The sequence below is a fragment of the Onychostoma macrolepis genome, chromosome 05 (assembly GCF_012432095.1).
Source record: "Onychostoma macrolepis isolate SWU-2019 chromosome 05, ASM1243209v1, whole genome shotgun sequence".
Lineage (NCBI taxonomy): Eukaryota > Metazoa > Chordata > Actinopteri > Cypriniformes > Cyprinidae > Onychostoma > Onychostoma macrolepis.
Window position 1 is genome coordinate 34191343 of NC_081159.1, and position 18300 is coordinate 34209642.

Genomic DNA, 18300 nt, shown 5'->3' on the forward strand with positions numbered 1-18300 from the left:
TCACAGTGATCTGACACAGAACAAAACTGCAGCTCCAGTCACACAGCATCCTGACCAATCCAAGCACATGCTCCTTCATCTATTGCTACAATGGTCTAAGCAGTCAGTTCACACATTCACACTGTTTACATAAGAGGAACAGGTTTGGCTAAGTTTGCTTTCTATAACATAACAACTTCAACATAATCATGAACCAAAGTGAAACTTCTGTGAATCAGAATTAGAACCTCACCAGTTAGCAGCTAATGGCTAAAGCTTCAACACTGTTTATAATGTATCAATTCTCAACATGTAAAATACTCATGATACTAAAGAAACAGAATACACTCTCAGACCATCCAAGATGCAGATGAATTTGTTTCTTCATCAGAACAGATTTGGAGAAATGTAGCAATACATTACTTGCTCACCAATGGATCCTCTTGCAGTGAATGGGTGCCGTCAGATTGAGAGTCCAAACAACTGATAAAAACATCACAATAATCTAGGGTGACCATACGTGCCATTTTTCTGGCCAGGATTTCTATACTGCCTAAAATATTGGTTTTGGCTTTGTTTGTGTATGCAGACAGACAGTTCCTTATGCTTTCAAAACGCTCTCGAGGTACTTTGATGTCAAACACTGAACGGTCTGAGCCACGCTGCTTTTAAGTCAAACACACCAAAAATGTACGCGTAATTGCATGGCTTTGACCGTAGATCCCACTTTCTCACACACACACCATGACTGGCCCATTATGTACAATGCCTGCATGTTATTGGTTAAACTACATTTCGATCATTACCTTCAACAAGCATGAAAACAGGAAAACAAAGCCCAAACAAATCCTGGCAAGGATGTGTCCGGGAAAAATGGCACATATGGTCACCCTACAATAATCCACACCACTCCAGTCCATCAGTTAATGTCTTGTGAAGTTATGTTTGTAAGAAACAAATCCTTCATTAATTTTTAACTCCAAACCGTTGCCTTTGGCAAAATACGAGTCCTCCATCCATACTGACGCTTCCTCCAGTGAAAACATCCATCCCCTATTGTCGTCTCACTTGAAAATCCACTGACAAATTTGTTTAGAACTGTTTTGGCTTGTAAATGGTGCTTGATCTGTGCATATTTCTCTCCTGATTCAGACTGGGCACTTTTTCAAAAAGCAATTATTAGAGGACTTGTATTTTAGCCAGCAGCTAAGGTTTTAAGTTGAAACGTTTTAATGATGGATTTGTTTTGTATAAACACACAAATTTTTACTTCACAAGATGTTATCTGATGGACTGGAGTCGTGTGAATTACTTGTAGATTATTGTGATGTTTTCATCAGCTGTTTGACGGCACCCATTCACTGAAGGCTACACTGCTGAGCAAGTGATGTAATGTTAAATTTCTGAAGAAGAAACAAACTCATCTACATCTTTGATGTCCTGATGGTGAGTACATTTTGAGCAAATTTTCATTTTTGGGCAACCTATTCCTTTTGAGACAGACACTAGTCAAACGCACACAGTATACTATGTGAGGCTGCAAGTGACATGATGACATATACGGTTTTTCAGAAACACACAGTGAAAAACACTCAGATACTATTGTCAGATGGGCAAAAATATTTGAAAATAAAAATAACCCAGAATACCCTCGCATGGCCAATAGGAAAAATGGCCTAAAGATTTCCTCAATTCAATTGACTGGTGTGACAAAACATTCATTGAATGTGATTACTCAAAATAATAACATCAACATTTTTAAGTCATAAATATTATTTAACATCACTGAACTAACCTACATCAATTTAAACAATCAAAATCGTTTTATGGGTTAAATTAGGTGGGTATTTTATGGGTTAAAATAGCTCTTTAAATTTGCAGGTTACCACTGAGGTCCATTATGTTGAACTGATCTCAAAGCATGAAAACCATAAATGTCAGGATGGGGAAAGTTGTCACATATGTTTTATGTTGTAATTAATGAATTACAAATTCAGTCAGCCAAAACAATGCTTCAAAATTTTAATGTAATTTTTTCCAATTTTGTTTGTTTTGTTTTTGTTTTATCTCATCCCATACAGTGTGACAACATGCCCCGCTATTTGGGCATCATGTGGTAATTGTTTTGTGTGTGTGTGTGTGTGTGTGTGTTTAGGACAATAAGGGCGGAAATGTGCGATTGCTTTTTTTTTTTTTACTCTCCCGTGAACCTTCACATCGCCTTATATGGTTTGTTCAGCTTTGAGCTCGGCCATTTATGGTGTATTGTAGAGAGCCATATTGCCTTTCACGAACTGAAACGGAAGATCCCTGATCGACCTTCCAATGTTTTTGGCATGTGTGCATCTGCAAAGAGACAGGTGGCTTTATGGCATCCTACCATACAACAAGCCTCTTTAACTGTAGGCTACTGTAGCAGTGCGTGTGTCGCCTAATTGCAAAACCTCGTTCAACGGAACCGGTGATGTACAGTAATGGCATACTGTAAATGCCACGCGAGCGATCACAAACGCACCACAATCGATTTTTCATTCATAATTCCTTTAACCAACCGCGATTTTCATAATTGAAGGAGTAACACATGGGAGAATTCAGTCACCAACGGTATGTATCACCTTTCTAGCATCCTATCCACAAGAAAACCAGCAGAAACGGGCGCGTGCGCACCCCCGGCTTACCTTACAGCCGAACATGAGCGAAAGCGTACGGTTGCTACATATAAGTTTACACTGGCACATCACCGGTGAAAAGCACTTGAGGTTCCTCAGAGGAGGAGACATCACGTCGACACCCATAGACACAAAACACACCGATCACCGGCCGCCCGCGCTCCGCTCAGCGCGTGGCCAAAGAGGAACCGTGACGAGTCTCGCGACCGTGTGGGAGGAGCGCGCTGTATTCAAATAGCGAGACAAGTCCTAAACTCTTTCATCCTCAATGCTGCTGATGCTGAGTGGGAGGTGAAACGGTGACGGGGAGGAGTTCTGTGTAATGAACACTAATGAGTGAACAACGCCGACCAGTGGCCTCTGAATCACTTTCAAAGACGCTTTAGCATGTTCAATACGGGCTTCACTGGCGAAACATACGAATAACAAACAAGCACCATTTTATATGAGTGCTACCAGTATTGCAACATTAGTACTGTAACTTATTTGTAACATTTGAACTTTTTATTTAGTGCAATATTTTGTGATTTTAGTGCATTTTTCACTAACAACTGCAAATTAGACCTACATTCACTGTTATGCCACCAATCACAATTGTGACCATCAACATGTTTACTGATTATATGAGGACACTCAACAAAATGTAATAATTGTCAATTCATATATTAATACTAGACACCTTAAAGATAATGTGGACCAAAAATCTTTGTCATATTTTTATGTTAACATACTTTACTAGCCTTTTGTTTTTGGAGCAGCCATCATCATCTTATGGTGCAAATAGGAAATAAACTACTCTGGTCAATTTGCACTAACCATGTTTAATTGAGACCCTTTATTTTTTCCATATTTGCAGGAAATGCACTAAAACAGAGCTTTATAAATGATATAGTGATCGGTGGGATTAAATGGGTAAAAGTCTAGGGATTTACAGTACAATGACGACGTTGTTTTGGTGGAAAATTTCTCTAAATGGGGACATTCCGTGGATTTTTATCGTTTTAATAAACTTAATAAAAACCTCTGCACTTTCACAATTTAAAAAAAAAAAAAAAAAAACTTTTTATTTTATGTTTATACTGTTTCACAAATGAGCACGTCCTCAAAATTAGGTTTATGTGGACGTTTTGACAAGTTTAGCTCACTTAAGCTCACAAAAGTATGGTTTGTAGACACACTTTAACAATCTACACAATAATGATTAATGAACACATTCTGCACATATCGAAGCGGAAGTGTTTCACCAAACTGCTCATTTGACGATTTTACATGCGTAAAAATGCCAATGTACAGGTCTGGAGTGTCGCATGAGTGTACAGCGCCCTCTGCTGGCGGCAGCACGCTGTGAGCTGTCCATGGTGCTGACAGGCAAGTCTTCAGAGCGCGCACTGTTACTGTATCCTTCACAGCGCTTACTCTCAGCAAGAAAGGGTGGTGTTATCTGTACTTCTCTTTCTTTCTTTCTTTCTTTATTTGACCGAAAAGCTCAGTTGCTTCATGATTACTAGGTTTGTTGTAAGCGGTTCGTCGCTCGCTCGGCGGCGCTAGAGATCCAGGTGAAGGCAGTATTGTGCATTCATCTCAGGAGCGACTGCGGCGCAAGACTTGCTGCTCGTCGATGACGTAAGTCTACAACACAGCTTCAATGCCCGCGGTGGCACGAGGACTGTCATCTGGTACAGTATACAAACACACAAAACATGCGCACACACTACATACAAGCAGCAGCTTATTACTGTTCACAGATTAAGTTGAGAAGTGTGTGGACACTTAAGCCACTGTCTGAATAAAGTATTGAAGCAAGTGACATTTGCCAACCCCAGCCTGTTTTTAGTAGATGCATGCCGGGAAATCAGTTCAGGTGCTCGGTGACTTCGCAAAAACTGGTAACTTTTAACAAAACACTTTCTATCTGCAACAAACAGTACGCTTTATCATGCAAAGCCTAACAAAATGCTCTTCTTTGTGAAATATTTTGCTTGAAATGTGTGCTTGTGATGCCTTTCTTGAAAATAAGCTCCTCTTTGATATTTTGTTACCTTGATAACGCATTATTTTAAGGTGTCGTTGTTACACGTTACATGTACTTACTGTTATAATAACACTTATGCATAATTACATGCAAGTAACCCTAAGCCAAACCCTAACATATAGTAAGTACATGTAGTTAATTAATATTACTCAGTACATAAATGTATAATTACACTGTAACAAGGACACCTTAAAATAAAGTGTAACATTTGTTAATTACTGCCATGACATTCATGCTTTTTAAAATATTGCTTAAATGTTTAAAAACTCTATATAGTTTTAAGGCAAGACACCGCAGGTGAACAGGGTAAAATAATAAAACTAACAGATATCACCATACTTTTCAAGTTGAATAATAAGAATAATTACAGCACATTAAGATTTCTTTTTTAATTCCATGTTGAAATTGTTTAAATATGCAAACAGAGCATTATCAAATTAAATATGCACTAATTTGCATGATGACATTGTAAACAAAAAAAAAGTTGAGCGAACTTAAAACATTTTTTTTACCAGCTTCAGCAGATTTTTCTCAACTTAAGTTTATACAACAAAAATTTGAGAATCTCTCAATAAGTTGAGCAAACTCAAAAATCTGCTGAAGCTGGTTGCCTTAAAATTTTAAGTTGGCTCAACTTTTTTTTTTACAGTGCAGGTTCAGAATTCTTGTTTCATTTGGTTGACATATTAGAGGTTTTTACAGAGGTTTTTTCTCATACTGAAGAGACAGAAGAGACAAAATAATAATAATTTTCACCATGAATTTAGGAATAAAATGTTATATTAATCAGTGAATGATATATGAACAAACTATCAGAATATGGTTAGAAATATAACTGCAAAGTTTGGTTTATGGAAGTGTTGCTGAAGTGGAGATTAATGAATCTGAAATCTTCAGACGTAAACAGATAAAGTACAATGAAATAATCATTTAAATGTATAGTTTGGAAGGTTTTTTTTTTTTAGAAAACATTTTATAGTGACAAAATAACTCAAAATCTCAAAATTTACCAGTGCATGAAAAGACCTGTAGTGTCTTGCCTTTATTGAGTGATAATGATTTAAGTTATTAGTAGAAAACATCAGCAGATTAAAATCTTGGTAGTTGTGGGCAGAGGTTCAGGTTTGTCAGTGTGTGATGTGTTAATTGTGTGTATCTTTCCAATTGAACACTCAGTTTCTATGGATATCGATATGCTAGAAACAAAGTTTTATAATGTGAAGGCTGAAGAAAAATCCCCTTTACACTCAATTTGTCAATATGTAAAGCTTTCAAAGTAAGCAGGCAGCATAGATTTAATCTGACACAGAGATAAATATCACATATTTTTAAATTATTTTATTTATTAATAATATATATATATATTTTATACATAATACATATTTGTGTTTCATTCGTTTTTTCAATTGTAAAGATCTAGGCAGTGTAGAACCCAAATCTCAATTCTATGCCAGCACCTGTTACAATATGCTGTATGTTAGATAAAAGTTGTTATTTTGCTCTCTCACACGGCCTTGTCTTCAGATTTTGATGTTATCAAGTAAAACTAAAAATAAAATGGAAAACGAGTGGTTTATGTCCATATGTGGAGCTGTATAGCATCTCCTGTATGTTACACATCTATGGTCTTGCCTCCTTTCCCAGAATGCTTTGCAAAAGGAGCGAGTGTACTCTGCAGCTGGCAGTTTGTATATTTCCTGTCCAACTAAAAGAGTGGAGAAAGAGGGACTCCTGCCCTAGCCTGGAAAGCGTTGCCATGGTAACATCTGCAGGGGCGGGGATTCCCTAGCGGTTAGTGAGTTGGCAGCCTGTATGTATATGTATGTGTGTATTTATGTGTCTGTCATTATAAGAAGAGGAGATCTCACATATACACCCACAAATGAAAAACAATGCATTCATTGTTCAAACAGACAGCTATCTACAGACAAGCTTTCAATTATAATCTCCTGATTTAAATAAATTAGACTAACGTCGTAGTCTAAAAGCAGGAGCAGAATTTCATATGAAATCACACTGCTGAAATATTCATTAAGGGCACATTCTTAGAAAAATGCATATGAAACCCGCCACAAATATATGATGGATCTCATGCAGGCTGTCGCTGCAGGAAATGCACAACACAACATCAAAGACCAACAAAGCAGCGGGATGTTTTATGCAAAAACTCCTCTGAATCAAAGATACATAGACTTTATACATGAAAAAACTCACTCTACTATGCTGCCTTGAGACTTCAGAATTGTGCTCATCAATACATTTAGTATATATAGTCATTTATTCAAATACACATACATTACTGTTCAAAAGTTCACATCAGTAAGATTTTATTCATGTTTTTGAATTCTTTCGTCTCTTATGCTCACCAGAGCTGCATTTATATGTTCAAAAATACAATAAAATCAGAAATGTTGTGAAATATTATTAAATATTATTACATGTTAAAATGTAACTTTTGCACAACAGTGTAAAGAGTTTTCCAACTTTTATCTTCTTATATGAAGTCTCATTACTGATAAGCACCAGTCACCATGCTAAAGTTGTCTTAATTATCGACAACATTCCTAAAAAAAGGTAGGTCTTTAAATGTTCCCTCAGAGACTTATCTATTTAGATTTTCAAATAACAGCTCTATTAGGTAGAATGGGATGCATTTGGCCTCACATGGTTTGAGAGGTCAGCAGGAAATGATGTCACAGAGCAAGTATTTTTGGCCGCTGGAAGAGGGCAAGGTTTTGCTGGTTAATCATGACCCCATTAGCCCTGCTGACAGATGCCGTAGCGACACCACTGACATTAAAGAGCTATTTCTTCCTGATTTCACTCATAAAACTGATGCACATACTGTAGTTAAATAATATTTCTGACTTGAATAAAATCTCTAAAATGAGCTGTTTATTGACATTCTTTATATATGCACTGAAAGAGCAACTGTAGAGGAATACACAATGCACTGCATGATGTCTGGAGTGCATTGTGTATGTGTGAAGTGTCTGAAGTGATGTCTGGAGGATCTCTAGTGAATACAACTCTGATACAACACCACTAACCATTGCATTCAATTTTATTCCTTTATGTTTTATCAATGTTTGCTGATCAATGGCATATCACTGCATCTCAACAACAGAGTGAATCTATAGCAATGAATAGTGACAGTGCTATGTGAAGAGAAGAATGAATTGCTGTGAATTCCATTTTGTGCCACTAGTGATGAAAGTGAACAGTCTTAGGACTCCAAAAACACTCCTAAACTATGGAGAAAAAAACTCAGGTGAGCTCTCTCAGTGAGCACATCTGATTCAGAGAGTGTCATACTTAAGTGTAGTTTCATCTGCATCTTATTATTTTGGAAATATTACTCCTTTCATTGCTATCGTTGGTTGTATGGCTAATATTTGTCTGCAGTGTGACTATAACAGATTTATTGAGTGCACTTTCAGTCACAAACAGAATCCTTAAAAGGATAGTTCACCCAAAAATGAAAATTACCTCATGATTTATTCACCCTCAAGCAACCCTAGGCGTATATAACTTTCTTCTTTCAAACGAAAATAATCAGAGTTATATTAAAAAATGTCCTAGCTCATCTAAGCTTTATAATGGCAGCGAATGGCTGTTGATATTCAATAGTCCAATAGAAGTCCAATAAAGTGCATCCATCCATCATAAAAAAAAAAAGTGCTCCACATGGCTCCAGGGGGTTAAATAAAGGCTTTCTGAAGCGAATTGATGAGTTTGTGTAAGAAAAATATCCATGTTTAAAACTTTATAAACCGTAATCTCTAGCTTCCCCTAGCTATCATGTATGCATGTCATCACGAGAGAGCCGTGTTTCAGCGTACACTGTAAAAAAAAAAAAAAAAAAAAAAAAGTTGAGCCAACTTAAAATTTTAAGGCAACCAGCTTCAGCAGATTTTTGAGTTTTCTCAACTTGTCGTTTTAAGTTTATACAACACAAATTTGAGAATCTCCCACAAAATCTCCCACTTGGTTCTCACGAAACTAGCATATTGTCACGCTATGCATATGTCCTACTTCTTACACCATCCACTGGATCGCCACTCTCTCGTTAACATGTGCGACAATTAGCAGAAACTTTTGATTGTGGTTTATAAAGTTTTTTGTTTTTTTTTAGTTTTAAAATTTTTCTTACAAAAACGCATCAATTCATGTCAAGAGGACTTTAATAACCCCCTGGAGCTGTGTGGAGCACTTTTTATGGTGTATGGACGCAGTTTTTTGGGATTCAGAATCTTAAACCCCATTCAATGCCATTATAAAGCTTGGAAGAGCCAGGACATTTTTTAATATAACTCTGATTGTATTTGTCTGAAACAAGAAAGTCATATACTCCTAGAATGGCTTGAGGGTAAGTAAATCATTGGGTAATTTTCATTTTGGGGGGCACTATCTCTTTAACTGAACATTTTATAACTTTGGTGGAGAATGACTCGGCAGAAATGATTTTATATTACAGCGCACACAAATACATCCATAAATGCATATGCACACAACACAAGTTGTGTATTTTTAATGCCAAGCTCCACTCAGTATTCAGGACCAGCTTTTTCTGTATTGTTCTCCCAGAATTTTGCTTCTGCTGAAACCAGCATCCAAAATATAACATATAGTGACTAGAAAATGCTCTTTTAATCACCAAAAAGCATGTGTAAGAATCCCTCTATTAAACTTTTCAATAATTAATCCAACCTTAGCCCATTCAGGCATGTTTAGATGAGACTGGAATGAACATTTGCTCTTGTACTTGTGCTTTATTACCGCAGTTACCAGATTCACATCTCGCTGCTCTTGTTCAGGCCAGTGTGGCAAAACTCAAATCCACCTCTGACATACAGGATATGAGACCAATACGATGGTTCTCTACTCCAATTTTGATTGTTGCAATTCTTCCTCCTTTCCTGTCCTGTGAGTCAGAGCATAACCCGTTGAGCTGTTTGAACTCTCATGGGTCAAATTCCCTCAATTGTTTTAGTTATGAACACTATCATTCAAAAGTTTATAAAAAAAATAATAAATACATTTTAACATTAGTCAATACTCACGTTTCCTGAGCAGCAAATCAGCATATTAGAACGATTTCTGAAGGCTCATACGCTGGAAGCCTGGAGTGATGGCTGCTTAAAATTTAGCTTCGAATCACAGAAATAAGTTACATATAAAATATATTCAAATAGAAACATCAATTTTAAATTGTTTTTCAGTGTTTTTGATTAGACAAATGCAGCCTCAAAACCCTTTTTACAGACCCCAAACTTTGCAACAGTAGTGAATACCGTCATTATTGTTTTACTTTATTTGAAAAATATAACACCGAGTAAAAAGTATGTTGTCCCACCACAGTGACTGAAAATTCATAAAAAGGAGGAAAAGAGAATCAAGCAGCAGCAGGCAGGCAAACTTGTCCAGTGTCGCTTCCTTAATGTCATGTTGGAATATGGTAATGTGATTGACTATGCATGAGGAAAACTTCTGCGTTCCTCAGACAAAGCAACTGTGTTGTGCCTGTGAATTAATTGGCTTCTAAATGCAGATGAGTTTTATCACAGACAAACCATGATTAATGTTCTTTTACAGATGTCACCCTGAAAAACAACTGCTGTCCAAATAGAACTATACTGAATAGTTCATGTGAATATCTAAACCAATAAAATGCATGAATACGTGCAACTCTGACGTACTGTTAAACACTCAATCCAGTGTGACATACAGGGCCAACTAGTATAAGTCTCTCTCAGCCATTTCCTTCCTCTTTTCAACTTTCAGTTCTTTAATTTGCACTGAAAAATAGCCGTTTGCAAGTCTACAACACTTTCTTTACACCCCACTGGATAGAACAATATAAAAAAGCAAAACTTTACCAAAACTAGTGCGTTGACAGCATTTAAGAGCATCACAGACAGACCAGCATTATACACTTCTGTACATTTTAGGTACTAATATGTTCCTTTAAGGTACCAATATGGACCATTTAGGTACAAAAGTGTATCTTTTGAAAAGCTACCAACCCAGTGATAGCTTTTGTACCTTTTTTACAAGGCTGTAACTACCATATAAACAGATATGGCCAAACTGCTCCAAATATTTGACAAAAAGTTTTAGGCTGGTCTGTCTGAGCAGTCTAATATCACTCATCATTGACGTCAATCAAATCAAAGAAGGTGGAGTTTACAGTTGACAGAAGCTTCAGTTACAGTGAAAGCCCGAAAGGTAAGAATTACAGTATAAATGTTAAATGACTGTCAATAATATCTACTGTAGTGATGCAAACTATTCTGCTTTTTTTGTTACATTTGGCAAAATAGCCTATATTATTTATGTGATACATGGAATGCAATTAGTAACTGAATCAGATGAGACAAGAAACATAAATAGAACCATTTGCATGTTAAGCATAAGATTAAATGTATGCATATTTTAAAATCAAAATATTATTTGCATATAGTTCAAATACATTACTTTACAATACATTACACCTCTTTTACTATTTTTATTTATTCCATTTAAATCATATAAATAAATACATTAACAAATAAATTTAATACTGAGAATACTAGTATTGATAAAATAATAGAACTTAATAAAAAATATATATATATATATATATATATATATATATATATATATATATATGTATATATATATATATTACCAAATATTTGTGTGTACCATTGCATATGTACCTTAGCAACGTGCTAACCATTTGAATCCATTGTGATCATCAGAACAGTACGCGCGTACTGTACGCGCACCACCCGATTTTTGTAACCGCACGTACTTTGTACTTTGAACGTCTGCGTTTGCGTACAACTTCAAATGGAGTATACGGGTCATTCTTCATTTGTGGTGGCAAGTGGTGTCCCTCTACTTTACAACAGTTGAAATAAACTTTAAATAGCAATCAATTATAAAATGTTTGCATTTTTGTATTCTGTAGGGTAAACACAATTTATGCACTATTAATAGTTACATTTTTGTTTTAAAATACATATTTAATTGAGTTTGAGAGATTGCATTTGTAACAAAATATGGATGTTCCCGCCATACCTTAGAGAGGTATCATGGAATGTAATCGCAACGATATAACATTTTAACACAAATAAAGTGGTTATCCTGTGAATATAAATTCATGTCTGTGGTGTTACCACAATGGATTTTTCCCCTTTAAGAAAAGGGGGAATGCTATTTGGACTACTTCCTGTGTGTAAAGGTTACTGCAGGTGATGGTTGATCTGAGGGGTGCATGGGGAATACATTCTTTCTTATTAATTTTCTTAAGTTTAGCTAAATTTCTGACAATTTCATGTGTCGCACTTTATTAGTGCCTGTGGTGTTATGTTGATAACTTGCAGATTTTACATATTTTAATCAAAATTTTGATAAATACATACTTATTAATATTTCCAAAATGTCCCCTGATCTTGAAATCATCATGATGGCAGCCTCCATTTTAGAAAAGTCTAGATTTATGCCGATTTGTCTGTGGTGTTACTGTCTTTTCTGGTAACACCACAGAGCCTATAGTAACTTGCAATATAAAGTCTGTGGTGTTACTTCAAAATGACATAGACATAAGTGGCTTTGTCACCAGTGTTTGATTGAAATTATTTAAAAATCTGAATGTTCTTAAGCTTTCATTTGAATGGATATAGCATATTAAACTAATTTTAAATGCATAGCAATATATTTTATTAGAAAAAAGCAAACAAGCATTTTTACAAATTCTGCCTCTTATTTGCCAGCCCAATTGAAGAATGACCCATACCTGAACTGTACGCATACGCTAGCGTACGTGTACAAAAACGAAGTATACTTAGGCCTTAAGTCCCCTGCCTGTTCCATCCTTCCCGTATATTGTCTATGCATTTTCTCTCTCTTTCTCTCTCACTCTCTGCTTTTACAGCATTGTGCAGTAATAAGGAGGCCAATGAATATTATATGCCCACATTAGCGATGCTATTTCGTCTGGGAAAAAAATGACTGGGGGGTAGAGAGCTTTACAGCTTGATGGATATCAAGTCAACATGCCAAACTGACGCTTTTGCCCCACAGCCCCTCTGAGCTGCCATACACACAGATTTCTGTCTATTCAGCAAACTGTGTTGACATAAGAACGATTCCAAATCAGAATATTTATATTTACAGACGTATGGAATCTCACTGAGCAATTACCACACATTCACACAAAATCAGATATAAAACACAAACCCTGCTTACTTCCGGTCATACATGAGAGGGGCAAAAAGACAGACGCAGACTTTTAGGCTGTCTAGAACACGCACACGCACAGAAACGCTCCAAAAAATGTTGTTCAATAATCTATGGTCAACATGTCTGTGAACCAAAAATTCAAAGACACACAAACAAACAATCTGATAATGTATGCAACATCGTCCCATGCATAAATGCATTTTATGGCTGCTCGTCCTGGCTTTCATTTTTCTAGCTTCGTGTTTTCCATTTTTCTGTCTCTTTTCCACACATGCATTCACACACGTGTATGTAGCCGTGCTCCTTCTGTGTCAACAGGCACACACACACATGCATCACATCATAAATCTTATCCCAGTTAGTCAGACAGACTCGCGCACACACACACGCACACTAGATTCACGCAGTGAAGATATAAACAACATGCAACAGCAGCTCTGCGCCATCAAGACAGAGAGCAAGACGTCTGGAAGGAAAAATGTACGTACCACACATGAGCAGAGCAGAGGAAGCTTAGCACGAGCCCTCATCAGCCACAAACAACCGACCAAAATGCCCGCAATGAGGGGAAAAAGAGGGATGAAAAGTGAGGGAAAGATACAGTGGCTGGACAAGTGGTTAAGAGAGAGAGAGAAAGAGAGAGAGGCAGGGAGAGTTGGTGTGGGTCTAGGAACACAAAGGAACCTGGCAGACTGTTCCACCTCTGAGTCACTGAACAGGTTTGTGACAGAGAGAAAAGGAGAGAGGGTGGGAGAGATGAGAGGAGGGATATGAGAGACGATCTCACCTACGCTTTCTGGAAGATTTCCCCATCATGCATGCGCTTTACACACTCTTAAAAATATACATTCTTCAATGGATCTTCGTAGCACTTTAGGTTCAGCAAAGAGCACTGTTGAAGGTTCATGAGATAGAGATTTAAAAAGTTGAAAATGATTCAAATGTTACATTGTAAGTTTAATGTATTCCAATAAGCGTATTGATTTATGGGTTCTATAAAGACCCCATGAAATCAAATCATTGGACTTTTGTGACGTTTAGTCTGTTAGCGTGAGGTCATCCACAAACGACCCTGTCATTTATTTACAGTTCATTTTTTATTTGTCTAACCAATAAACCATAGAACGAATTAAACAAAACTATTTTGTTTAAATAGCATTGTATGTATGATTTATTTATTTACTTGTTTGTTTGTTAGTACAAAAATTAAGAAAATATGATGCATATTTTAAAAAGACATCACAAAAAACAATTATGTATTTAGAAGATTTCTCTCAAATATTGTTCACAAATCTGTCTAAATCTGTGTTAGTGAGCACTTCTCCTTTGCCGAGATACTCCATCCACCTCACAGGTGTGGCATATCAAGATGCTGATTAGACAGCATGATTATTGCACAGGTGTGCCTAAGGCTGGCCACAATAAAAGGCCACTCTAAAATGTGCAGTTTTATCACACAGCACAATGCCACAGATGTCGCAAGTTTTGAGGGAGCGTGCAATTGGCATGCTGACTGCAGGAATGTCCACCAGAGCTGTTGCCCGTGAATTGAATGTTCATTTCTCTACCATAAGCCATCTACAAAGGCGTTTCAAAGAATTTGGCAGTACATCCAACCGGCCTCACAACCGCAGACCACGTGTAACCACACCAGCCCAGGACCTCCACATCTAGCATCTTCACCTCCAAGATCATCTGAGTCCAGCCACCTGGACAGCTGCTGCAACAATCGGTTTGCATAACCAAAGAATTTCCACACAAACTGTCAGAAACCATCTCAGGGAAGCTCATCTGCATGCTCATCGTCCTCATCGGGGTCTCGACCTGACTGCAGTTCGTCGTCGTAACCGACTTGAGTGGGCAAATGCTCACATTCGATGGCGTCTGGCACTTTGGAGAGGTGTTCTCTTCACAGATGAATCCTGGTTTTCACCTTACAGGGCAGATGGCAGACAGCGTGTATGGCGTCGTGTGGGTGAGCGGTTTGCTGATGTCAACGTTGTGGATCGAGTGGCCCATGGTGGCGGTGGGGTTATGGTATGGGCAGGCGTATGTTATGGACAACGAACACAGGTGCATTTTATTGATGGCATTTTAAATGCACAGAGATACCGTGACGAGATCCTGAGGCCCATTGTTGTGCCATTCATCCACGACCATCACCTCATGTTGCAGCATGATAATGCACGGCCCCATGTTACAAGGATCTGTACACAATTCCTGGAAGCTGAAAACATCCCAGTTCTTGCATGGCCAGCATACTCACCGGACATGTCACCCATTGAGCATGTTTGGGATGCTCTGGATTGGTGTATACGACAGCGTGTTCCAGTTCCTGCCAATATCCAGCAACTTCGCACAGCCATTGAAGAGGAGTGGACCAACATTCCACAGGCCACAATCAACAACCTGATCAACTCTATGCGAAGGAGATGTGTTGCACTGCGTGAGGCAAATGGTAGTCACACAGATACTGACTGGTTTTCGGACCATTTTAGAGTGGTCTTTTATTGTGGCCAGCCTAAGGCACACCTGTGCAATAATCATGCTGTCTAATCCGCATCTTGATATGCCACGCCTGTGAGGTGGATGGAGTATCTCGGCAAAGGAGAAGTGCTCACTAACACAGATTTAGACAGATTTGTGAACAATATTCGAGAGAAATAGGCCTTTTGTGTATATAGAAAAAGTCTTAGATCTTTGAGTTCAGCTCATGAAAAAGGCAAAAACAAAAGTGTTGTGTTTATAATTTTGTTCAGTGTAATTTAGCTGAGGTAATTAAGTTGTAAAATGTATAAAAATATAAAAAACTTACATTAAGTAACAACTATTTCTATCTAAAGAAAATATATTAAGTAAATGGTCTTTAAAATGCTAAATCTTTTTGCTTTGTATGAAAGTTATTGTCTTTAGAAAAATAAATATATTTTATTAATACTGGATCAAAATTTAATCGTTTGAACCAAACCATAAATATAATTATAGAAAAACTACATTTGCCAGCAACAAATTACAGTATTTTATTTGTCCAAAGTATCATTTTTTCAGTGCATATGCTAGTACTCCTATGGGTTAACAGAATTCACCTTCAGTAAGATATTTAAATTGTACCAAAAATTGACCAAAAAAAATGTTTTTTTGTCATCCTATGTTAAAAAAAGAAGAAATAATTAATTTTATACATCCTGCCCCAAACTCCTGTTAGGAAATCCATCAACACATGAAAGTGATTTGTTGGGGTCTTTAAAGGAAATGCATGTGATTTCTGTGCCACTACAAGAACAAAACAATCCAAAGATGCAAAAAAATAAATAAAATGACACTTTCAAACAGTCTGCCATTGGTCAGTGTTGACCAGGTCAGGATCCTAAAAAAAAAAAGAATAATAATATTTGACAGTGTCATGGCGTAAATTATCTCTGCACATTACAGTAAGCTGGAAAAGAAGAAGGTATTATAAAATGAAAAGATCACATTTCCCCAGGAAACCAGCTGCACATGCTTCAGATTGTTTTCTTGTGATTTATAAAACTTAAAGGTGTTCTGCTACTGAATCAGGTTTCAATTCTAAAAGAGAAAGAAGCATGGCCATTTAACAAAACAGAAAATTGTTTGGATTCCTCATCTGTAACAGAGAGCTGGTGGATTGAAAATTCGGGAACTAAAGATTTTATTGAGTATCAGATGCTTTCTAAATTTCGAGTCCTTTTTAGATGTTTTATTTTTCTCATACAGTATTCATTCTGTCTGGTGCATCGTATACATGCTGATCAGTGCTATCATTCTGGAATATGCTGTTTAGGCCTGTTTTTATGTTGTGTTTGCTGTATATTGTGTAAATATTTTTGCTTCTTGTTCTGTTTAGATGTACTTTTATGTTTATGCTTTGTGAGGGGCCCATTGCTAAAATACTGTTATATGCACATAATATGTAGCAATCATTGAACAATAGTCACTTTGAACTAACAGCTCTGTTATAGACAGTGTGACACATCAGTGGCTGACCTTTTCATCTGAATATAGTCATTCTGGAAAGAGAAGCAACTATTACATACATCATAGGAACATACACTTTTTGATGGATACAAAACTTTGTATGAAATGTAAGCTTGTAAGACTGATATTACATAAAAACGACAAGATCCTCCTACAAAAGGTCAGTGGAAACTGTATATTTGTAAGACAGAAAGACTTAAATGTAAATGTTGTTCCAGTATACAAACATAAACTATTTTTATATTTAAATAAGCAAACCATTTCTGCATTTTTTTAACTGATGTACTTTCTGATCTATGAACTTCCTGGTCAATTGATGGAAGGAAAACAGACCTTTTCCTGCACGTGTGTGTATATTTGTGTCGTTCTAATGATGCTGAGTGGTTTGTCAATGGGAGCGATAACTAATGACCACCTCTGTAAACAAAGTCAAGCATATAAACAGTATTAAACACTTACAGAAGGAACAGTAAACAACAAACAAACAAACAAACACTATGCCAAGCCTATAGCCCTGCGGCCTATGATTCTGCCTCCAGCCAAACGAGAAGAGAAGAAAACAGACCCCATACAGCACTGAACATTACTGAACAAAGGACATCATTAGAAAAGGGATGGGATGGGATACAGACAAGAGACAGGACAGGAAATAGGACATGATGCGACATGACAGAATAAGATAAGATAAGATAAGATAAGATAAGATAAGATAAGATAAGATAAGATAAGATAAGATAAGATAAGGACAGGACAGGACAGGGCAGGGCAGGGCTGGGCAGGGCAGGAGAGGAGAGGATAAGGTAGGCTAGGATGGATTGGGACAAGAAAGGATAAGAGAAGAACAGAATGCAATACATACCATACTGGACAAGACTGGATGTGGTTGGAAAGGACAGGACAGGACGGGATAGGACAGAATACAATGCATACCATACTGGAAAGAACATGATATGGTTGGATAAGACAGTACAGGACAGGATAGGGTAGGATGGGACAGTACAGAATACAACACATAGTATAACAGACAAGTCTGGATGTGTTTTGATAGGGTAGGACAGGACAGGACAGGATAGGATGGGATGGATGGGACAGGACAAAATACAACACACAGTATACTAGAAAAGACTGGATGTGTTTTGATAGGACAGGACAGGACAGGACAGGACAGGAAAGGATAGGATCTGATGGGACAGGACAAAATACAACATATAGTATACTAGACAAGACCGGATGTGTTTTGATAGGGTAGGACAGGACACAGGACAGGACAGGACAGGACATGACAGGATAGGATGGGATGGGATGGGATAGGATGGGACAGGACAGAAAACAATGCATACCATACTGGACAGAATGGGACATAGTTGGATAAGATAGGAGACAGGACAGTAAGCA

General features: G+C 37.2%; 1 protein-coding gene across 4 annotated transcripts in view; it reads right to left on the reverse strand.

Moving 5' to 3' along the window:
• The window catches only part of LOC131540853 (disks large homolog 4), a 175816-nt gene that overhangs the window by 122643 nt on the left and 34873 nt on the right, over positions 1–18300 (reverse strand). For 2 of the 4 annotated variants that reach the window (XM_058776148.1, XM_058776147.1), the window contains exon 1: positions 2658–2838. The exons of 1 other annotated variant lie outside the window; for it this stretch is intronic. In XM_058776148.1, the coding sequence (XP_058632131.1) occupies positions 2658–2774 (117 nt within the window). In that variant the 5' untranslated portion in view covers positions 2775–2838. Of the gene's footprint in view, positions 1–2657; positions 2839–13397; positions 13563–18300 lie in introns of those variants that run through there. One more of the 4 variants, XM_058776149.1, reaches the window with a different exon arrangement.